Genomic DNA, 23725 nt, shown 5'->3' with positions numbered 1-23725 from the left:
AGCGGTGGCCGGCTTGATGTGAAGTGTTGCCTGGCTCTCAACCATTCAGCTTTGGCCTCGCTGAGTGAGAACAAGTCAGGGGCGGCCTGCTGACTCACATAGCCAGCACACCTGAATTAACCAGCAGCTGTTGAAAAGGCAAGTTTAAATAGGAAGCTCCTCTTCAGGAGAGCCTACTTCAGCACCTTACTGGAGTGGCCTACTTCTACATTCAATTAGTTCTCAGCCAGTCAGCTGGCAATAATGCTAGGACTGTGGCCACCTGGGGGAAATGATTCCCACTCTGATACCACCACAGAGGAAGCAGCTTGTATCATACAGACACGCAGTATAGCACAAGGATCTGTCTGGACTCTAACATCTTGCATCATGCAGACAAAAATTAGAGAAGAATTTAAAAGCTTTTGAGCATTTGAATGCATAGACTTCCCCAGACTTAACAGAATGAAAGATTTTCTCCAGTATGCAGCTCCATTTAAAGCCTACAGACTTCCACACAACACCAAAATATCTTGTTTATGACATGTCTGTCTGAAACAGCTTTGCTTCTGGTTACAAAAAAGCACTCTCAGATGTTTGTGATATAAAAAGTGCAGCAATCAATATTGAGATTTCAACTGTTTTTGAGTGAAATGTGAAACCCTTCCAATTTCCAAATACATCCACAGTAATTGTAGTGGGTGGTTAACTCTTGTTTATATACCACTGTATAATATAGTCCCATATGCTAACATCAATTCAGCTTCATAACAATGCAATGTGCAATTTAATTACAGCACTTCACCACATGATTTGTACCATCCAGAGTGACCACCCTTCAGCAGAGAGCTTCAGGCTGGTCTCTATGGACTTACATACAATATGTAACCACAACAATGTTGACATGACAAGCAGTGGGTGTGGACTGTCTTCAGCTCTAGCTTCTGTATGGCCTTTACAAGAAATTCAGTGAGACAGACATGACTGTCTCTCTCTGGTGCAGTGCTGCTGAAGGGAAACTGTGTAAATTGTTGCAGGTCTGACTTGTCATGACACTTTTACAGGCTGCGACTGTGGATAAATAACGCACAGAGCACAACCGCAGGCCTACAGCATTGTGTATGGGTTGCGTTTGCATGTGAATGGGAAATATGAGTTCCCTTGTTTGCCTCCATGCATACATCCACACTCAGCCGCTTGCCACAAGTGACCTACGTGGTTTTCCTCCATGCGTCCGACGCAGCAGTTTTCCCTAACCCTCATTTCCTGCCTTCTGCTGCCCCGTGGCATCCCCTAATTCCCCCCTCTCCGCTCGCCTTACTCACTCTCTCCATCCCTGGCTTTCCTGTAGCTACTGGCTTTCCAGACACATGCTCACACATTCACAACCACTCTCTCCCTCTCTCTCTCCCTTCCTCTATCTTCCACTCATCTTTCCTCTCTCTCCAGCTTCATCTCTCTCTCTGTCTCCTCTCTACATGCAGCTCACATGCACACTGCTCTCAGCCCCTGCCGTCAGCTCCATCTAGCCGAGCTGCAGTATTGATGAGGGAAGCAGTATTGGCTGTGCAATAAGAATCAAGAATGCTTGCCAAAGTTCGAACCTCTGTGCTCTTCAGCTTTACACACGATGTACATACATGCATGCATGCACATCCACACACACAAACAGGAGTGTCTACACATTAAGTGTCTCAGCACAATTAGAGGCAACAAATTGTCATGCACAGTTGCAGGTGTGCACAGAACCACACAGAAATTCAACGACACACACACATATGCACAATTAAACAATAATGCAATATACTGCCCTTCTTCTTGAGATACATTATCAACACACTCGTGCCAGGTACTGATATTTGAGTTTTCTCAAACGTCTTTTGCACACATGAGGAGTATTTGTTTCTGTCTTTAGGTATTTTAACTAAAACTGTTCTATTATGTTCATGTTGCAGGTTCTGTCCATACTAAAACACTGAAAAACACAACTGATTCCTGCTTATTGGAAAATTATTTTGCCTTTTCCAGGGTATTTTTTCTTCCTCAGTTAGAGGTGTCATGATATATCATAACCAGTTATCTTATAATATATTTCATATTGCAGAATCACCTGCATGATACCATCATTTCCGTGGGTAAAATATCATGATAGAATCGAATCGCCAGTTACCCAGTGATCCCCGCCTCTAAAGCATGGTCACACACAGCCAATTAAAACAACAGCCTGGTGCAACATGTAGGGAGACTGCCCTCATGTCACCAAATGTTGATATATTGAAATTATAGTGATAGTGTGATATGAGACACAGATATGGTCTTCTTTCTCATTATACCATGATATTGCTCAAGTGTTGCCTTACAGTAAACAGATGCCATTTTCTGAACTCACTGCATTATTCTACCTGTTTTGTTATTTGCATCTATAACATGCTTGGTTATATCCACATTATTAGTGACTGTTTATCAAAAATCCCTTTTGTGAAAATATCTTATGAATCAGTGATATTCCCTCCCTACAGTATGATCACAATATCAATATTGAGGTACTCAGTCAAAGATATTGTGATATTTGAATTTGTCCATATCACCGAGACGTAGCTGAAGTGTCCTTTTGAGTCCCTGGTTCCACGGGTGCTACTCTGCCCTGCCCCTGCCCCTGACCTTTGACCTACTTATGAAGGCAGCAAGCAAAATTTTGGATCAATAATATATCCTGACACAATCAGTCTTGAATGCACAGACTGGTATTGGTAAACACTGTATTAAACACCACTCATCCACCCACAACGGCAGCCTCTTCAGTCTGCATGCAGAGCAACCAAAACTGGGACATGAAGTCTACTGTAAGAAACAAGGCCATTGGTGTTCATTCATCAAAAAACTGATTTCGCCAGCTTCCCCTGGGAATCAATTCAATTCATTAGTAGGCGAGCTGGGTTCATGCTCTAAGAGCCAATCTAGACCTTTCGCTCACCACTTGGTAATCAATAAACAATCATTCATCCCAACAGTAGACTGATCTTTCACATCACCAAATAGGCTAGAAAATAAAAATAATTCAGTCGGGTTCCACTAATGCTTCAGTCCTTGCTATCCATGTCTCACAAGATGAGGCCTAGAAGCAACCATTTTTTCAGATAGAGCGAGAGTCTTGTCCAGCTTTAAGCCCCAGCCTTAGTCTTATATCAGTGAATGAACTCCACTTGGCCCTGCAGTGCTCCAGCCTGCTGCCTTCTCTCGTCTTCAGTCAAAGACTACAGTCCAAGCAAAACCCCAGACGAGAATCAATGCAGTTTACAGGGCAATGTGTAGGAACATCAATCAGATTAGAGTCAGCTCATTGCATGTAGGGGTCTACATCCCAACCATTTGCAAAGCAAGCTGGCAGTTATATATACCAGGATAAAACAGCACAAAGGTTCACAGTTTTGCTTATTGCAAAGAGCTCTGTCATGCAGAGTTGATTAATGAATGCTATTACATAGCCTAATATACTATTACAATGCTCAGTGTCACCTTATACTCCTCTCACAAAACTCCACAATATGATGGCATGCAAATTCAAATCCTAGGAGGCAATGTACATTAAGGCTGTCACCCTAAGAAAAGCAAACATTTACACTCTGTATTTAACCTGAGATAGCTGAAATGATGAGAGAAACGTGGGTTAGGCACTTTACTTTCCCACCAAAACAAGCACAGTTTGTTCCGATGAAAGCTGTTTTGTATGATCAACTTGACTTAGGGGACCTTTTCATACAGACAGTCAGCATAGAGAGGGTCAGCAGTCAAATGAAAATGGAATAAATTAAATGCATAATATACAGCCTTTAGATTAAAATGAGTGCAGCTAGCTGAGCATGTGTTTTGTTGGTTACCATGTGAACTCCTGTGGTAAACTGGGAGCCAGTTAGTGATCTCCAGGGAAGCTACTTTGTTTTCTATTCTTATATATGTGGAGTATTTCAGAGACGGTTTATCAGTCAGTACACACGCACTGGTAAGGATTGTAAAGGGCTTTAACACACATTACTATGTTGTTTACTGCCGATATTGGTCCTTGAGGGATGCAAAGATTGCTCAGCTACACATTGCACCTACTGGGTAACTGACATAGCCAAAGCCTGCTCTGGCATTATTGCTATACAGGTCTACAGAGTAATGCAGAAAGTGCTGCTATAACAACATACAAAAAAAAGACATGGGGGTCAGTTTATATTAAGCAACAAATAATCAGCAAAATTACAGGATGATAACGCAAGTAAGAAGTTAATTTGAAGGGATAAAAGCAATACTGTCTCACCAGGAGCATCCTGGCACTGAAACAGAGGGTATATGTTATACAGCAATATGATATAAGTAATAATAATTAACCCTGTTCTTTTAGCACTAAATGCAGAATGCTTCATGAAAAGATATTAACATAAGCATACAGTATATAGAATATAAATTAAAATGTAGTTAAAAATCAGGAAACACATCCAAGAGAAAACTGGTTAATAGAGCTGGAGAAAACATACAATTAATGACCAGTTTCTTATTGTTGTTTTTATTTAATCTATTGACAGCAGAGACAGCCAAATATGTGAATAAAAGACAACACGGCTAACAATGTGACAGGCTAATGCCAACATAACACAGACATTTAGATTTGCTTCAACCTCTGAGCTTCTCCATGCGTTTCCAGACCTGCTGACATCAACTAAATTATGAATTGATCCCTGTTCCTACATAATGCAGACAATGAGCTTTTTGGGCTCGCGAAGAACCATGTTTTCAAATGGACCATAGGGCTATAGGACAACTGACATGTATGGAAAGCCTGTCAACGTATGGCCTTTTTCATACAGTGGTAAATCTATAGAAAATTGTTTCTCAATACTTAGTGGAGTGCTACAGTCTATTAGACTGTACATCTTTATTTTTGTGAAGCCTTATGTTGCAATAGCAGTTGTGCAGGAAATTAAAGCCCGGAATAGCAATAAATCGAATGTGAACATTTTTTACTTGCTTAACTCAAAATTTCTCTGGTTCAGCACCAATTCCTCTGAAACACAGATAGATGAAAGAGATGCTTGTTGATAAAGTGATAAGAACAGGTTACTACAGGCTTGTGATACCTTACACTAAAAGCACAGCTGAAAAGAGGTTGTGTGTGATATCAAAGTGAACTTGATGTGAACCTTCCTTTTAAGATTAAATAAATTTTTAAAAAACTCCATCCCCACCTACAGACCCCAAACACCTACCAAACATAGTCAGTACACTGTTAATTTAGCGTACAAATCCAATAACAAAAATGAAGCATAACTGGTTCCACAAGTCACAAGTGTCTTTTTGGATGTTGATAACGTTACATGGTACGTCAGGACAGAAAACGGAGGGAGATAAAAGCTGGAAAAAGGCTTTGAAGACCAAAGTTAGAGCCACAAGGGCAACAGTCAGATTTCTTGCTGAACCATTGAGCTTGTCCCATTAAACATATGACTGAGTCTCTGCTGGTGCTGATGATCAAAAATATATCTTCCTGAGAATGATGCAGGTCCTCTCGGGGGCAATCAGAAAAAAATACGTCATCTAGGTTTGGCCTGTGATCGTTCCCTTCTGGTCCTATCGAAGAAAACTGAACATGCTGGAAGACCGCGGACAGAGGCAACATTTCACAGTTTCATCATTATCTGATCAGTGGTGCTTAAGATAGGACGGCACGATACAGCACAACCTTGAATGACCTTACTTGCTTTGCATGTAAACCCATGAAAAAGTCCACTTGTTGGCTAAAGCTACCCTTGATGTCATTAGATTAACAAGCTAATGGCTTGTTGCTATTAGTTCCTAAGGACAAGAATGCAATTTTTTTTAAATCTAACTTTGCAAACCCCGGAAGTGGGAGCTTCTGAACCATCTTGTGCATCCAGTGAGAAAATCAACACAGCAACAGACAAACAAATTAGGTGGCACCCCCACAAGGCCAAATGTTAGTTTGAAAATGCCCCATTAAAGTGGTGAAATGAATCATTTTTATCACATTTACTGTAACTCAGCTTGTGCCTCCAGTTTTATTTAAGCAATAATTAGCAAAATTTTAACAGAAATAAATGTCAGTTTCGCTACTCTCTTCTGACTTATTGAAAGATTTTGCAAAAGCTTTTCCAAACACTTGTTGTTGGATCGGTCTTTCCCAGGAAAAAATGCTCTGATGCACAGGAAGTGATGTGACAGAGAAAAGACTAGAACGTGCAGAAACTCAAACTTCATCATCAGAAGATCCAAGTAAAAAGATAACACACTGTATGGCTGCCAAATGAATTCTGGGAGGCTTAGTTAAAAAAAAAAAAAAAGCACCACAGCAATGACCACAATAGCCCCAAAGATGTTGAGTGAGGAACTCAAGTATTACAACTTCAACGTTTTGCAAAAGCAAGAATAAACAATGTGTGAGTCAAGACACAGCTTGCTTCATAAATTCATGGCAGGAGCAACACCAACAAATTATTTGTAAATACATATGACAATTAAAGGACTCTTTCATTATATCCCTAGTGCAAGCACACATAGGTGCACTGGGTTTGGCTCCCAGTGGGAGCCAAACCCATGATGACAGTAGTGAGCACACACATGTACTGGCAAACGGTTCGCACACGCGCACACACACACACACACACACACACACACACACACACACACACACACACACAGACACACCTGTTCAATGTAAAGTCCCCAGCAGCTTTGATTTTTGATATGTATGGCATTACTTGTATCTGGGTGTGGGTGGGTGTGAGTGTGTGTGTGTTTCGTGTACATATGTGTGTGTTGTCCAGACTGGGTGTGGTGATGATGGAGGTGGTGGCACTGTGGAAAGGGTTGGCCATTCCTTAGAAATGTGTGTGTGTGTGTGTGTGTGTGTGTGTGTGTGTGTGTGTGTGTGTGTGTGTGTGTCTGAGGGGGTGGTGGGGGGGTGGAGGGGGAGAGGGGGGGTAAACAGGGGATGTTATATCAGCCGAAATCAGAGAACGCCAAAGTCAAGGGACAAGGTAATGACTGAACAGTACTATGATCTCACCTGAGTACACACTGTTGTGAATGGGTATCTGTGGTGCATATGTGTGTGTGTGTGTGTGTGTGTGTGTGTGTGTGAGTATATGTGCATGGGTGTGTGTGTGTTTGTTGTGGTTTCTAAGCTCAAAGCATGTCTCAGCGGAGACAAATCCTTAAGAGTAGAGGCCAAGCATGTCTCTGAAACAAAACAGACAGAAACAAACTCTCCCTTTTACAGTCAGACTGAGTTGAAAGAGATTTGTATCACAGAGAGAAAGAGGGTGTGTGTGTTCGCGTGCGTGTGTGTGTGTGTGTCTCTGTGTGTGTTGGCAAGTGTGTCCTCTTGCCCTGCTGCCATGACAATGCTAAACCAAATAAGCATCTAGAAAATGGATGAATGGATGGATGGAAGTCTGAACGAAACAGAGGTGAGAGAGAGGAAGAGGGAAGGATGCTGCAGTCATATGTGAATCAACTGGAATATAAATCAGGCCCAGGTACCAGTGATCAGTCTGTCAGTATAAAAGCTAATTTCCCAGCTTCCCTGTGGCTTTACAGGCTGAATTGGCCACACCCTTACACTCACAATATGGAGGTTTCGAGTCCAGCTTTAAACTCTATCACATGCTATGCCATCTTTTCAACCTATCTTTCCTTTGAATCTACACTCTGTGTTGCCTGTTAAAGCAAAAATGCCACAAAAATAACATTTAAGGTTGGCAGGTACCCAAAGCCTTATCACATCTCACTTCTCAATTATCTTGTCAGAGATATTTTTATTCTCTTTGAGTCACTCCTATAAGCTTATTCAATCATTGTGTATTAAAACACTGTTACATATAATATGCAGTCTAGATCGGACTGCATATTATCTAATATCTTTGACTTCCTTGCCTCAGTGCCTGTCCAGTTTATCCACAATTTGAGCAAATTCAATATTAACCATTTGCAGTGGTTTCCCGTCTGTCATTTTATATTTTACACATTTGGCCTCTCTGGAGCCGCTGTGGATTAGACAGTGCTAACTGCTGTTCAGGTTTTAGAAACATTTCATAGATTCATCTATAACTGTGGATGGAACAGAGGGTGAACCCACCAAAACTCAGTTTAATCATCTTTTTATTTGTGAAATAGAATTTGCCCAGCTCTTTTTATGGCCGACATAAACCTTCATGATATAAATTCATGGTTTACATCTTAGTGAGTAAGCATCCTGTCAAAACTGGTGAAACATACTTGAAATAGGAAATGGAAAAGGTCTGAATTGCTTCTCTCGATGTTTGCTTTATGATTACTAAAGATCACTGACCCTTTTATTTATCATTACATCATTACACTAGCCTAAATCAGATTCATGTAATATTGTAATAATGAAATAATAAATCTTGCTTTTCCGAATACTTGTGAAACATAAATGCCACTTGCTTTCTGTGCAAACTTGTGCAAGGTTTTCTTGAATTAACTGTTATTTTCATTCTCATTCAATCATTTATTTTCTCTACCTTTCCAATACTTTTCAGGACTGGGTCTTATTCCAGCATGGGTGGGTTGACATCGTGCACAGACTGCCAATCAAAAGACTACAATGCAATGATCTTCCCTATTCCAAGACACTGACACTTGAGCCTGAAAATCCTGAAACAAGTCAAACTGCAAGGAAACAGGTGGGGGTATCTCACAGCATCCTCAGGATTTTTGCACTTGTTAAAAAAAAAAAGACTAATTAGATGCCACGTGTTAAGATGACAATTTTGCAGAGTAGGATGACAACATGTGCGTTCTGTCTGTGCGCTGCTGTCTGGGAATATTAAACAGCAAAGCATGAAGTCATTCCAGCACATTCCAGCGGCGCAGCACGGAGCAGCCCCCTGGTGTGGCCACGCCGTGGTATCACCTAATTGATGCTTTTGGATGCCAGTGACGTTGCTCCAATAGCATCGTGCCATGAAGTAAGCCCCCACTCTCTCCACTCCAATTCGCATGCACTTTACAGAGCCACTGCGCTGCTCACACACCAAACCCACTGCAACCCGTCACGCCGGGGAAATCACGCCGACACACCGGTGCGTGCTCCCTGCAACAAAGTCTTGCTCCGTCTTGCTTTTGAAAATGCAATAAAAGTTACATAACCTCAAATCAAGACAAAGATTCCCAAATAGGCTAGCCGGCAAAGCGATGTGATCACCCGGGCTGCTTATCCGCCTCTAAGCTGACATCACTGCAATGGGGCCAAGGAAATAAGCTGCCACATCTGTCAAATCTCCTTCTGCAAAACCCTCCACCCAAATACAGCGGGTATAAAGAGACCTTAAGGGCATCCGAGAGACAAAACACATGCTGTATGGTATGGCTGCGAATGCAACAGACAAGGCAGGTCCAGTAGGGACCTGTGGGGACTATGGGTTGCTAGCCTTCATAGTCTAGCGGCTATGGGCCCTCTAATTACAACTTCCTACACTCCACAGTTAAAGGGGCCCGGAATAGCAAATCTATGGGGAGGAAAACATAGCAGCATCTCACCCGCCCCATCGCCCTCGCACTGAGAGTGTGCGTCTTGCCATATGTGCGCACAGTCTACACCGCCGACGCACCGGCAGCAGCGCCAGCGTCATATGGTGAAGGACCGCTGTCAACAAACCAAACCAAGCCCAGGCAGCACCGCACACTTCACGTCCACTCTCTCTTTCAGCCTATTCCCCGACCGCCGCCGCCCCTGCTTACCTCCGATGGTGAGCTGTTTTGTCCTTCTTTCCCTTCGGCCTCCTCTTTCTGGCCTGGATGGCCATCACTGCCGGGGTGAGAGCGTGTTTATTCACGGGCATGACCGACGTCCGAGTCCGGAGAAGGGTGAAGGAGGGGCAGGGAGAAAGAACAACACATATCAGTCTCTAGAGCTGGCTGGCCGGGTCATAGCATCGTTTAGCAAGAACGCAAGAACGCTCCCGTACACACGCGTAATTTCCGCCACGCTTTCACTAAATGCAAGCAGAGCGGGTTTAGGATAGACTATTGAAGGATACGCACCTTTCCTGGAGCTCATGTTTCCTCCTCTTCCCCTCAGCAGGAGCGGGCAGCTCGGCGGCAGCAGCCGGGTTCTCTCTCTCTCTCTCTCTCTCTCTCTCTCTCTCTCTCTCACACACACACACACACACACACACACACACACACACACACACACACACACACACACACACGCACCATTCTCCCTTTGGAGGACGCGCACTCCCTCTGTCGTTTGAAGCAGGAGGCGCGTTCAGTCACATATGTGGCCCTGCACAACTTTGCACAGTTAATTTTGCACATTTGCATGTTTGCGGCTTTGCATCCGGCACAACTAGTGAGTTTTCGGGTGTAGGCGGGTACACCAAGTGGAAGCATACCTTCCTCTTTCTGTGGATATTTAGAGCTTGTTCTCAGTCAAATTTCCAGTCTCAGTAACTTTAGACACAGTTAGGTTAGAGAATCATATGTCAATATTGTATTTTTCATCATAATAACCATGATGAAAAATATAATTGTTCAATCACTACTCCAAATATTCACCTCTTACACTGTCCCCATTTTACTATATGGTGAAATAAATTAATAGCAAATATGCAAATCCTTTTTACTGCAGTCACTGACATTACAAGAACTCATGAACTTTGATCCAGCTGCTCTGTACTATTTGATATAACATGGTTTAAAGGAAAGTATGTTTTTAGGCTGAAATGCCTTAATATCTTTTTAGCTTTCATCTTTATCGTCACTGTGCGGAAGGTCTCGTTATTGCAAAGAGAGATGTAAAACGCAATTTGAACTTAAAATACATAACAGCCACCACTTAAAGTCATGAGATAAAATCAGCAACATCATGTATACAGCCTAAAGGACTTGTCATCAGTTTGCACAAGCATTTAACAAGCACAGGCTGATGACACATGAGATAAAAAAAAAAAAAAAAAAAAAAAGGGTGGGGGTGGGGGGGTGGTTCCTCACCCTTTTAGACCTGGTCCTGAGTTGCCTAAATATGCACCTAGAGGGGACAAATTCAAATTTCAGGGGATGAAGACATTCAAGAGTATATATATTTTTTTAGTGTACTTCAACTGTATGCCTACATCAGCTACTGTTACACCACTGGACAACATCCATGTATTTGTGCAATTCACCAGTCGTTCTTGGTAGATGGTGTTTATGGTCCAACTTTTATTTATTGTATTGCTGTCTACAGCCCTATGTCAGCTTTTTCCTGTCTATGCCTAGATTCATTTAACTTTTGACTTGTGATGCTGCAACAATTCAATTTTCCCCAACAGGAGTGAACATTAAAGGTTTATTCCATCTCATCTCTCATGGTGCATGACACCTCAGTTATTCCAAGTTACTGCCAGAAACTAGCACCTTAGGCCCATAAATAACTGGGAATAATTTGTCTGGGCACTGTTGCTGCTGCTGGTTTCCAAAAGCTGTAACCACAGCTACAAAGCTCAGACAAACAGATCTCCTGGTCTATTTTTGTGAAGATTCCGGACGACTCCTTCCCAGAGCCTGAAATCAGATGAGATAAATTACTGTACAAATTTGTCAAGTTGGTAGTTTGTGAGGTACCACATCCTCCTTAAAACAGTGGAAATAAGTATCTGATATACCCCACAGGTATACCATAAGTTTAGAGGATGCTGTACCCCAGTCACAAGCCAATATGCACTTAATGTTACAAATCAATCCTGTATTTTCCAAGAGGGTACGCTGCTACTTTCAATTCTGAACCAGAAAATGTGTCTACAGTCACTGAGAACGTTTCATCTCTTTTCATCTCTTTAGCATCAAGAAGCAATCAGGGCTGAGGCGGCACTGGTTCCCTCTTGTTTCTGAACACGGGAAATAACATATAAACTCAGACCCACCCCCCCAGGATAACATTGCAAAGATGAAATTCACTACTATTCGCCTTTAATTTTGAAATCAGTGAGCTGTGAGAATGCCAGATCACAGCACCAGGCATTGAAGGGCTTTACACGCCAAGTAGGATTTTGTATTTTTGAGAATGTCAAATAAATGATTTATCACCATTGCAGATAAGAATTTGCTCCCTTGCATATTGCACTCAAATGTAAAAGTGGATCCTTGTCCAGACAGGATAAGGCATAATCAAGGGAGGCAATTTCTTGGGTAAATATTGCATATGATAAGTTACTTTAAGCTCATCAGTCAAAATCTAAATATATCATCATTAGTAAAAACTAAAATACAAGTTGTGACATTTGAACTAATTACATGCTGGGAGATTCTTTCAAATCCTGTTGTATAAGGTCCCACAGTTATTTCGTTTCACTTAGTGGTGTATTAGCTCTTGAGTGGGTGAAGGAAAGCGTAGGTTTTCATGTCAGAGGTGAAAAGGCACCGCTGGGATTCGAACCCAGGATCTCCTGTTTACTAGACAGGCGCTTTAACCAACTAAGCCACGGCGCCGCTGGTCCTGCCCCTTTCTCTATACTTTCTTCACTACACAAGTCAGTGAGTCATTTCCAAGTGCTTTAGTGCGTGGGAGAGAAACTCGAGATATAACACTGTCTATGTGCCGATTACATTCCACAGTGACAGACATAAAATTGAGCTCCAAGAATTAAACAACACCTGGGCTCATTAATTAGTGTTTCCCAAACTTGTACATGTCAAGGGCCACCAAGTAGACACGCGTTTGGACCTACTGGATACAGATTCGATAAGATTTTGTCCTGATTGAAGCTCATTTGAGAAGATGTTGTTACATTTGACTTGGTGCAGAATTACATCTCTACAGAACAGGGGGATGGGGTGGCGATCGAGCTTGTTACATTTATATAAACTAATCAAAGCAGTTTATTTAGATCAAAACACCAAAGCAGATGTGCAAGTTCAGTAGCAGTCTGTGATTGGCAGGTCCTGGACCAATAGTTTTTAATGGGCAGATTTTAGAGCTGGATCTGTTTCCTGAAAGCAGAGATGCACAAGCAGAGGAGAGGAGATAAAGAGTTCTCACTCTGGTACTGCTTTCGTAGTACAAAAATCACAGCGGGATATTAACAAAGCTGAAACTTTCGGGTTCAGAGGTACATTTCTCATTCACTTTCTCTCAGAGATTTTTTTTTTATTATTATTTTTATCAGCCATAATGCTTTAATTATGTAAGGGAAACTTGACATGATCTATACGGTGAGATGACTCCTTGTACATGAGTCATCAGTTAATAGTATTTAAAGACTGAAGTTACCACAGAAATAATTACCTGCACCAAAGCTGAATGATGCTCCTATTCACACAACTAATGTCACTTGTCTCTGCACTGGCACCGCTCTGCCATGGTGCTGCTGATGGAATTGTGGCCTTACATTTTTGATTTTCATATAAATTGTTAGTTTGTTTTGGTTTGTTTTGCAGTCTCAGTGTACTGTCAGTGTACAAGGTATGCCAAAAAAAAGAAAAAAAAAGATATGGCCTTCTGATGTCTGCCAATATTGTCACAGCAACATATATTGTTTATTTGCGGAAAATTACACTGAAACTGAGCTAAAATGAATGTTTGTGCAAAAAAATTGCTGCAGCTCTGTACCATCTCCGTTACTATGGTAAAAAATGTAATGTATGTCAATGTCTCCATCAAACGTACAGGAGTACTTTTGCAAATCGGAAGGTGAGACTTTTTTTCTGTTAAATGATTTAGCGAGTCATCTTTTAAAACATACACGATCTTTGTTGCAAGGGACTGTCGCCGAGTGTGTACTTTAACCACACATTTTCAGCGGGAGGGGTTTAGGCTAGGATCTGTTTCCGGAACCAAGCACACACACACACACACACACGGGCACATACACATACACATACACATGCACGTGTGAGGGAAACCTGGCGTGTTTCACTGTGCGCGCTGTCCTGAATCTCATCAGACGCAGGTAAAGACTAGCGCATTTCTCATATCATTAAGTGACATTTAGATTTTCAGCCTAGCTTGTTGCGTTTGTTTCATTGCTAGCTATCTCAGTTGTAGCTAGCTAAACTCCGTCATGTCATCGTGACCACTGCGAGTGCATTAGCGGCTTTGCTAACATTATTAACTTTACGATGAAAGCGTATGTCTTCTCTCAATTTGTTCAATGTTTCCCGTAGGCCCTGCATTAAACTCACCGTTCGGCCCGTCAGTAAGTGTCTGTGTGTCTCCAGCAACAGGGAGGCGAGTGTCTCCCATATCCTGCTACCTCAGTTTAGCAAGCAGTAAGTCTGCACTTGCATTTTTGTAAATCTTTGCTGCTGATTCTGCTGGCAATGCTAAGTTAATTTTACCAGGATGTGTTGGTAGTGCGGCTCAAGAGACTCAGATGTCCTGTATGTCCAGTGTGCTTATTTAACAGTCATGTATGTTTTATTTGCAGCGTCTGCCTCTGTGTCCCTTTTCACATAGCATGGCATCCATTGAGGAATCAGAGCCCATGCTGGTCACCTCACAAGGGGGAGAAAAGAGGGTCTGTCCCGAGAAGGGGGAGGAGGAAGAGGGGGACTTACCTCCAAAGAGACCCAGAGTTCAGAATGACCAGAAAAATGGAGGCCAGTCCCATCAAGATGAGGAGGAAGAGCCAGAGGGGAATGGAAGTGAGGGGGAGGACGGAGAGGAAGATGGTGAAACCTTTGCAGATATGATGAAGCATGGCCTCACAGAGGTGGACGTGGGGATTCTGAAGTTTGTCAGTGACCACGAGGGCTTCTCCGGCATCCTGAAGGAAAGGTTAGTGCTCCTTAACTGTAACACTTTTTCCACGCATGAATCAATTTGGACTGTAAGAGATGATATCATGTGGTTTTTGTTCAGGTATTCTGATTTTGTGGTGCATGAGATCAACAAACAAGGCAAGACGGTGCAATTAGATGACCTCTCCATTCCTCCAGAGGTTGAGGTGAGATATTACATGAGATTGTCATGATTAATATCACTTCTTTTACTACTTAAATGTTTTCAATAATATGGCTCACAATAAAAGCGGTCTCACTCAGTGGAGAAGGATTTATTTCTTTGTTTAAGAATGGTCCATTTAATTTGTTAACATGAAAATCTCTGAAAGCAAAGACCCAAACTCACTTTTCATGAAGATGCAAAGGTGTTATGCTTGTAACACTAGTCCACCAAGACAAGTTCATATCATATGTCCTTAGCCTTATTGTACAAAATAAAAAATCTGAATCTGACTCTGTCTGAAGTTAGAAATTAGTCGAGAATTTCATCTCTCATCTGAATTGCCTTCATTGAAATCGTATATCAGGCTTATCAAATTATACGTGCCTTGATGTCGTGGCAGCATATTGCTCCGGGGCATTGGGAGTCCTGTGTTTTCCCCATCCCGACCCTTCCAGATAATTACATTACATTAACCATTTTTTGTGGTTCCTGTGGCAGGAGGTCCAAGAGGCTCAGCAGCAGCAGACAGATGAATCTGATGTGCTGACGGAGGAGCAGAAACAGCAGCTTGGGGAGCTGCAGCTCTTCAAGAACAAAGAGGGCAATGTCTCAATTGAAGTGAGTCTGCTTTTTGTTCTTAGTCACTGGAGGGCTCTATTGGCTTAATGGCCTGTTTCAGCCCCTTTATGTATTCATTTATCATTCATAACCTCCAGTCAAGTATTGAAGCCAGTTAGAGCAGGGCTCCTGTTGACTGTGGGCAATAAGTACAAAGCAAAAAATAAATAAATAAAAGGCTAATTAAACATCACAAAGCTGTAATATGTTTAGGAACATAAAGAATATATAGGAAAGATACACTAGAAGAGGACCAGAGCATGTCAAACATTTGACCACTCCTCTTTGCACTGCCCACTTATCTTAAACCTTGCATCTCGTCTTAGTATACCATCATTTTCAAACCTCAAAACTACCTGGATACACCCACTGTTGAGAGAAGGAATAAGTGATGTCCCTGCTTATTTGCAGGTAGAGGATGATACAAAAGAGAAGCGGACACTGATCCACAAAGCCATCAAGACTCAGTTTCCTGGTCTGGAGACAAAGACGGAGGAGAGGGAAGGTCACAAGTTCATAGTGGCCTACCATGCTGCTGGGAAGAAAGCTCTAGCAGGTATGTGGAGAGGAGACAGACCAGAGAAACTATGATGCTAGCTACTAGGCTTATGTCAGCCTTTAGTTAAGCAACTCATTGCATCTTACTTTGTGCCTCGTTAGGTCCTCAGTTGATACATGAATAGTAAAAGACAGAAACCTTGCACATCATCAAAAATTAAGGTTGGGAGGTTTCATAAGCAAGATTTAAGTACACATTCCTAAGTGCAGGGCAGGAAGTGTTTTAAGTCAGGCAGCTTTTTAGTGCATAGGGCGATGGTTTCATGCCTGTCTTTGCAATTAAATAATACCCAGAGAACTACACCTATTGTACCATATTTCTGAACAGCAGTCTTCACAGCATTAACCCTATAATTCGTGCTTATGCTAAAGTGAAGTTGAAATTAGGCTTTCAGGAGCAGAAGAACTCTGTGCAGTTCTCATTAAAGGTTGTCAGTAATGTTGTTGATACTTTACAGGTTATAGGGAGTAATATCATCTTCTGTTTCTGTTTAACCAACTGGACCAAACTCAGTTGTTTCCCCTTGTGTATGACTGTGAAGACCAGTAATGCTGGTTTACTCCAAGTATCTTAGATTATATAAGGGTTTTGTTGCATGCTTTTGTATGTCTAGTTTGACCTCATCTACCCCAATGCATGTGGTCATAGAAAAGGTTTAGGTCAAGAACATATGATGCATGCACTGGTGCATGTGCACGATCAACACACCTGCATGGTTTTTTTTTTCTTTAGTAACAAAGTCTTTAAACAATTTTTGCGTTAAATATCTGCAGTACAAAAGGAATTATAATTTCACCCAGTGGAGTGCTTTGATCAAGACATTTGTTTTGTTTAGACTATTGTGTCCTGCAAATAATTTCTAAAAAGTATCAAGATTTCTTTTTATAGACAACAGCAGAAAGAAAAGATACATTAATGTGGTGGCTAAAAAAAAAACTTCATAACTATATAAACTTCAGAGATGGCCTGCTGCCGTTTTCCTGTTGCACCCTTGTTGCATAGATGGTTCAAACACAACACTCCACTGCTTTGGGCCCATGCATGCAGAGCTCACCCTTACCAACTTGATCCGCAAATACAAGCGTCTTTTTCTTAGTAACATTCTTCTATCCTCCTTTTGCTCTTCTCTGGGTGGATAGAGGTCAAAACAGCTACAGGTAAGAACTTATTGTCCACACAGTACAGAGGGAATGGTTAAAACCCACAGGGAAGCACTGTTTGGTATTGTGATGGCAGTATGAGTTTATTATTTCCATTCTGGCTTGCACTATAATAATTTAAATTGAACGGACAAGGGTTCTGTTAAATGTGGTTCACTGAAAGCTGAGGGTTAATTGTGCAGAGCTTGTTTCTCTAAAGGTAATTTGTTTCAATCAAGAGTGGCTGTATAATTTTTTTTTTAGAGATGTAGCTGGAGTCTCAGAGCATCCCTTAAATGATTTGTATATGGATCTGAAATCTTTGACTGTCAGTAAGTTTATTGTTATTTGCCTCTGTTTGATATTTCATTGATGTCCTTTTCTGTCTCCCTGAAAGCTCCAAGGAAACACTCCTGGCCTAAAAAACGTGGCAGTTTCTGCCATTTTGTCCTGTACAAGGAGAACAAGGACACCATGGATGCTATCAATGTGCTCTCCAAGTTCCTCAGGTAAAAGGGCATTGATAAGCAAACACTTTGCCCAATAAAAATGTGATTGCAGTTTATGTCCTTCTTATGTATAATGATGCATGTTTTTTCAGGCTTAGACCCAATTTATTCTCCTACATGGGGACCAAGGACAAGAGAGCCATCACTGTACAGGAGATTGCAGTTCTCAAGTGAGTGTGTACTGTTCTCAAAGCAATGAGTTACATGTGTGTTCATTCTTTAATTGTGCGTGAAAGGCTGCAAAGAGGTGTGACGTGTTCCATCTTACCAGCGCTGCAGTTGTTTTTGCTGTTGCTAGGCAGAAGGCCTCTGGGAGATCAGCTCATTGCTGATGATAACTAATTAAAGAGACCATTTCCCTCCCTTCTCAGGATCACGGCAGAGAGGTTGGCCCACCTCAACAAGTGCCTCATGAACTTCAAGCTTGGAAATTTTTGTTATAAAAATCACCCTCTTAAGCTGGGGGAGCTGCAGGGAAACCACTTCACTGTGGTCATCAGGTCAGTAAATGTTAATAGATGCCTCTCATCACTGTTGTAATAGCGCATAATACCATTTTGCTCTGCTGTTGTTATGGACACTGGGGTATCCAGTGTAAAGTGGGCGCAGTAACCAATGAGATGTGAGCTGTTGCTATGTGTTGCATAATTTTCATGAGGAAGCTGTGCTGTAATTGGGACTGGGATATAATTAAAAAGACTGGTGCTATGTTACCATGACAAGTTGGAAAATCCCACCACGTATGAAGATTATCAACAAGGGAAGTGCAATATTGTATGAGCAATGTGCATTATCATAATATATAGATGTTTTGAATGTGTTTCATTGATTTGTTTATTTTTATCTGTCATTTGTGAGTTGTGTGTGGAACAGCTCTTGAATGTCTAAGGCAAATTTCCTTTTTTTCTGCTTATCTTAGTTAGGATACAGGAAATCAGTCAGACTTTTTCACTGTCATGTGACTCTCTCAGTGATTTATTTGGTGACATGTTTTGATGTCAGGAACATCTCAGGGACACAGGAGCAGGTGCAGCAGGCCATGACATCCCTCAAGGAAACAGGTTTCATCAACTACTATGGCATGCAGCGCTTTGGCACCACAGCTGTGCCGACACACCAGGTCGGCAGGTAAGACGACGGCACAGGGAAACTAGCAGAAATTATGAGGAAAAGCTGGTGGCAAAATTGTGAAACTCTGTTGTTTGTTTTTTGTTTTTTTCCTGTGCCAGGTCCATCCTGAAAAATGACTGGAATGAGGTGGTGGATTTAATTTTGAAGCCTCGACCTGGAGGTAATAAACAACATTTCTCACTTTCTTTTCTGCTTTTTTGTGACATGAACATAGTAAGGGTCAAGAAAGGTCAAAACAGGTGTGAAATGTGGCCCAGGGCTTAGTAATTCCCTCCCCCACCCACCCACCCAGCTGGAGTCAGGAGCAGTTTTCTATGAGCACCAGATGCCTGAAGAACCTTTTCTCCATCTTTACTGCGTTCTCTACCATCTCCACCAGCGGAGAAAGGCTACCTGGTGCGCTGCAGGGAGGAGTGGGCCAAAACTCAGGACCCGGAGGCAGCCCTGAAAAAACTTCCAATCAAGCGCTGCGTGGAGGGGCAGCTGCTGCGAGGCCTGTCTATGTATGGCAAGAAGAACATCATCACTGCCTTTGGACTGGTTGGTTTTTTTTTGTTAACAATGCTCTCTCCTGTACTAGCAGTAGCCTAAAAGTTGAAGAAGGGCATTGCTGATTTCAAATGATGATAGTTTTTTTTTTATGTCTAAATAGGCAATTCTCTGCATTCTCTGAGGACCATGTTTGTTTCCTTTGTAGATTCCCAGAAACAACCGTCTGATGTACATCCACAGCTACCAAAGTGTGGTATGGAACACCATGGTGAGCCGAAGAATCGAGGCCTTTGGTTTGAAGGCTGTGGAGGGCGATCTGGTGCTCAGAGGAGGTTAGCACTGGGTTAAATAAGTGGTCACAGAAAACCTGCAAGAGTCGGGGAATATGATACTTGTCATGGAAAACGATACATATTTTGCAAGTTCTGGAAAAGTCATTTACATTTTTTCCTGTTTTCCAGTTCAACCAGCTATTTTCCCTGCTAGAAATAGGCACCGTTTGAAGGAACAATAATCCAAAAAAAAACAAATGACTTAACTTCACTTTACATTGGAGATTTTTAGTGTGATGCTCTTACCCAGAGTGAACAACAATGAAGAGAACAGTAGAATAAACCTCAGTTTCTGTATTCCTAAAAGTTATGATTATTGGAAATAAAGAAGTTATGAGGTTTAATCGTAGCTATCCAAATAAAAATCTATAAATAGGATATTCCAGCTATCTAACAATTATTTGTATTATAAGACTGGCAAATACTGGTAATAAAAATGCAATTTATGCCATTGAATTCATTTTGAAAATATGTTCGGGAACCATGGAGGAAAACAGCAACTCCAACAGCATGACTGGCTGTATGATGTTACGGTGAAAATCCCGTCTGCTGACATGATTCTCTCCCTTTTTAACTTGTTTATCAAGGCACGGCACACCACCTGACTGCAGAGGAAGCTGAGAGTCATTCCATCCATGACATTGTGATGCCTCTGCCTGGGTTTGATGTCATTTACCCTTCTCACCATGGTAATAGAGGGTCTATGTGACATCGAGTTTATAATTCATTTCCATATTTTAAGATAGGATTAAAGTAAAATGCATTATCAGTAATGTTTGTGTCTTTTTGTCAGTGGGTAAAGGCTACAGGGAGATGCTGTCTGCGGACGGGCTGGACATTGACAACATGAGGCACAAAGTGAAGGACTACTCTCTGGCCGGAGCGTACCGACGCGTCATCATCAGACCCAGTGATGTCAGCTGGTGTGTAAACCTTTAACCATTTGCTCTGGTATCATTTCCATGTTGTTCTTTGTAAATTTCTGCCCTTTACTGTCATACTTAATTGTCTTCTGTCATATTGAGATAGTTAACCCAATACTGGAATATATTAAGTTCTTTTCTATGATGTAGTAACACTGAGCCCTATACTGTAACACTGAGCACTTCATCATCTTGTGACACCAAAGCCTTTACTATAGTATTTAAATTAGTCAACATTTTGTCGTAATGTTGAGCCCTTTGCTGTAATGCTGCTGCTGTGCCTCTCGGTGTAGGGAGGTGATACAGTATGATGACCCCAAGATCTCCCTGGTCCATACTGATGTGGAGAAACTGGAGGACAAGCCTGCCCCTGTCTTCAACACAGGTAACTTCCTGTGCCTTTTTGAGACCGTATTTGGTGCTTTAACCTCTAATTTATCAGATTCATTAATAAAGGGTCACACTCGTAGAGTCATACTATTTAATTTTTCTATATTTTGGTAACACATATTGTTTTTGGGTCCACAGTAATACTCTACAAGCGTGACCCTTTATTAATGAATAAGTAAGAATGTGTGGGGATTAGGTGTATCACGTTGAGATGCAGCAGTGTCAGATCATGATGGCATCTTACATTTGTTGGTCTTTCATGTTATGTCTTCAAGATATGCCTCCTTCTGTGTGCATGATGTTATTGCTCCCCTTCTGCCCACAGAGGGGAAGTATCGGGCTTTGCGTATGGAGTTCTCCCTGCCTCCCTCAACTTACGCCACTATGGCGATCCGAGAGGTTCTGAAGATGGACACCAGCATCAAGAACCAGACGCAGCTCAACACCACCTGGCTCAACTGAGACTATAACACACAACGGCAAATACTGACTGCTGTTACAGGCTGCAAAGCAGCTGAACACTGTGGCTACTTACTGTTGTGAGTGTTTTAAAAGAAATGTGTTGAGTGTGTGTGAGTGTAGGAGTGATTGGGTTCTTTGTCAACTCAGAGCTCACTCCTTGTAGCTTGTTAGAGTGGTGAGTTAAACTATGACAACCACATATTTAAAAAATGTATCATTCAGAACTTTTTTTTAAATCAGAAAGTTTTTACTTTGTACGCTAAGGCTTTCCTGTACTGCAGCTAAGTGATCTCTTATATTTTGCTTAAAAAAGACATTTAAATTAATCTTGTGGTGCTTTCATGGACCATTCATGCAAGTATCCTCTTCAAGCTCTGCTGCACAGGGTACATGGTGTGTACTGTTTGTACAGAAACATTAACTTTTTTTTTTTTTTTAAATATATGTGACTGTGATTTGAAAACACTTCAGAAGAGAGAATTAAAAAAATGTTAAAGGTAAGAAATTTTATAGTCATTGTTTGATTGAAACATTGGGTATTGTTAATGTCATGCTTAATTTGTTCTGTTCCATTCCGGTAATGAGGCTCACTGGACTGAATGGTCATTGTACTCATTAGATGAACATTGTCTCCCTCTGCTGGTGAAGTGTAACATGGGTAGTGTCCTGCCAATCTGTATGTGTAATTTGGGCTCTGCTGGTCTGCACTGAGCCACTTGTGCTGTGCTGCTGGTCAAAGCAGGCACTGTGGAGCTGGCCATCTGGCACTGTGGCATATGCCAGCTGGCAGGATACAGCTGCCCCCTCACTCAGACTAAATGTGGTTACTAATCAAGTCTTTCACCCTGGGGTACGTCTGCCCTCCTTCTAATTTTGGATCATTTCTTCATTACCCTCCATACTGCATCAGTGTTTATACACAGTATGTCATTCAATATCTTAGCAAGAAACCCCAAGGAATAACATGGTAACATAACTAGATGACAGTTAATTTAACAGGAGAGGCATTGAGCTGAAAATATGTACAGGATCATTTTGCCTTTGTTTTATTTTAATATCCCCTCCACTTAAACTGGTCATTTTGTATGCAGTGTTTACACAAACATGCAGATGGCATGGCAGCAGCATATGATTGACATCCTTGAGACTCACCATCTTCGTGACTGCATTTAGCTTTCCACTCAGGACAACTGAAAGAGCAGGAGCAGTGATACTGACCATATTTGTCCTTTCACCATTTAGCCCTGTCTGTCTTCCATTAATAGAAGTGCATAGTAACACTACAGTTGATAGACTGCGTGGTAAAATGTAAAAGTGAAGGTCTAATCTGTCTCTGTGAGGAACAAAAGGCCTACAGAGGCAGATGTCATTCAGAGTGCTTGATAAACCCACTGGCACTGGAAGATAATGTGTGGACGTGCAACCATTTATGGGGTTTTCATGGTGAGCATGTTCACTGGTGTTTGTGTGTGTGAATAGTGTGTCGCTGAATCATCAAAAGCAACGCATACTTGAAATGACATAACTGCATTCTTGTATGCAACTTCAATAATTGAATCCTTAATTTGTAAAGGCATTTAATTTAAGTGTTTTTAAATATTACTTTTATTTCAAGGGGATAGAAAAACATGAGTTTAAGATGAAAATATTAAAGATAAACGAGTACAGCAACATGCTGAATGATCTAATTATCAAAAAACATTCACTGGTGTGAGGGGCAATTACAATCAGCAACAGAAAACTGCATGATTTATCAGTTTTGCTGGTTGTGAAAAGTTTGTATAGAGTCACACTGATAATGCTGACAGACATAAACAAGTTTTTAATCAGCAACAAACAAGCTGGCATATAGCTCATTTTAGGCAAAACAATATTGGATTATGTAAAACATGAGTGCAGAAAACTGGCTAGCATTGCATAGCATTCATTCCTCAGCAGCTGAATCAAAGTTCTATATATTAGCATTGAGATCAAACCTCCATTAACACTTAAAGCGTGTAGAAGAACTTTATGTTACAACCCTGACAAAGGCCAAAAGCTGAAACATTGTCTATCAATAAAATTATTCTTTATTCTGAAGTGTTGGTGGAGGTTTAATCTCTATAGACTTTCTAACTATTCCCTGCACCTTGGTAGTATGAGAAGTTATGCTGGACAAACCCTTCTCTGCTTCAGTGTTAGCATTATTGATACGGCTCTATCAAGACATATTAAATCTAAGGGGTCGTTGCATTTATTTTA

The 23725-nt window shown here is 41.4% G+C and overlaps 2 protein-coding genes and 1 non-coding gene across 6 annotated transcripts in view; 1 reads left to right on the top strand and 2 right to left on the bottom strand.

Annotated features, from left to right (window-relative positions):
* The window catches only part of srpk2 (SRSF protein kinase 2), a 100929-nt gene extending 90822 nt beyond the window's left edge, over positions 1–10107 (bottom strand). For both annotated transcript variants that reach the window (XM_030054512.1, XM_030054511.1), the window contains exons 1-2: positions 10045–10107; positions 9742–9808 (exon numbers count right to left, since the gene is read on the bottom strand). In XM_030054512.1, the coding sequence (XP_029910372.1) occupies positions 9742–9808; positions 10045–10060 (83 nt within the window). In that variant the 5' untranslated portion in view covers positions 10061–10107. The remainder of the gene's footprint in view (positions 1–9741; positions 9809–10044) is intronic.
* Positions 10108–12400: 2293 nt separating this feature from the next.
* On the bottom strand, positions 12401–12474 carry trnat-agu (transfer RNA threonine (anticodon AGU)). Its single transcript has one exon. It is a non-coding gene; the product is annotated as a tRNA-Thr (tRNA).
* A 1318-nt stretch (positions 12475–13792) lies between these two features.
* On the top strand, positions 13793–21999 carry pus7 (pseudouridine synthase 7). Of its 3 annotated transcripts, none has more exons than XM_030054514.1 (18): positions 13793–13934; positions 14149–14253; positions 14412–14761; positions 14846–14930; positions 15428–15547; positions 15959–16103; positions 17246–17263; positions 17643–17754; positions 17847–17924; positions 18126–18254; positions 18757–18882; positions 18984–19045; positions 19265–19425; positions 19583–19709; positions 20297–20398; positions 20503–20632; positions 20926–21017; positions 21348–21989. In XM_030054514.1, the coding sequence occupies exons 3-18, from the start codon at positions 14442–14444 to the stop codon at positions 21482–21484; spliced, it is 1944 nt and encodes a 647-aa protein (XP_029910374.1). In that variant the 5' UTR covers positions 13793–13934; positions 14149–14253; positions 14412–14441; the 3' UTR covers positions 21485–21989. The 3 variants fall into 3 exon arrangements, with proteins under 3 accessions (XP_029910374.1, XP_029910375.1, XP_029910377.1); XM_030054517.1 differs by having other exon boundaries at positions 13810–13934; positions 14441–14761; positions 21348–21999; XM_030054515.1 differs by lacking the exon at positions 17246–17263.
* The last annotated feature ends 1726 nt before the right edge of the window (positions 22000–23725 follow it).

Source organism: Myripristis murdjan, chromosome 6 (genome assembly GCF_902150065.1).
Source record: "Myripristis murdjan chromosome 6, fMyrMur1.1, whole genome shotgun sequence".
NCBI classification, from domain to species: Eukaryota; Metazoa; Chordata; class Actinopteri; order Holocentriformes; family Holocentridae; genus Myripristis; species Myripristis murdjan.
This window is presented reverse-complemented; position numbering and strand designations above follow the sequence as displayed.

Coding starts and splice junctions, on each gene's coding strand:
- pus7 (XM_030054517.1), top strand. CDS start 14,442: ATGGCATCCATTGAGGAATCAGAGCCCATGCTGGTCACCTCACAAGGG. Junction 19,426..19,582: donor TCATCACTGCCTTTGGACTG/GTTGGTTTTTTT, acceptor TTTCCTTTGTAG/ATTCCCAGAAACAACCGTCT. Junction 21,018..21,347: donor TGCCCCTGTCTTCAACACAG/GTAACTTCCTGT, acceptor TTCTGCCCACAG/AGGGGAAGTATCGGGCTTTG.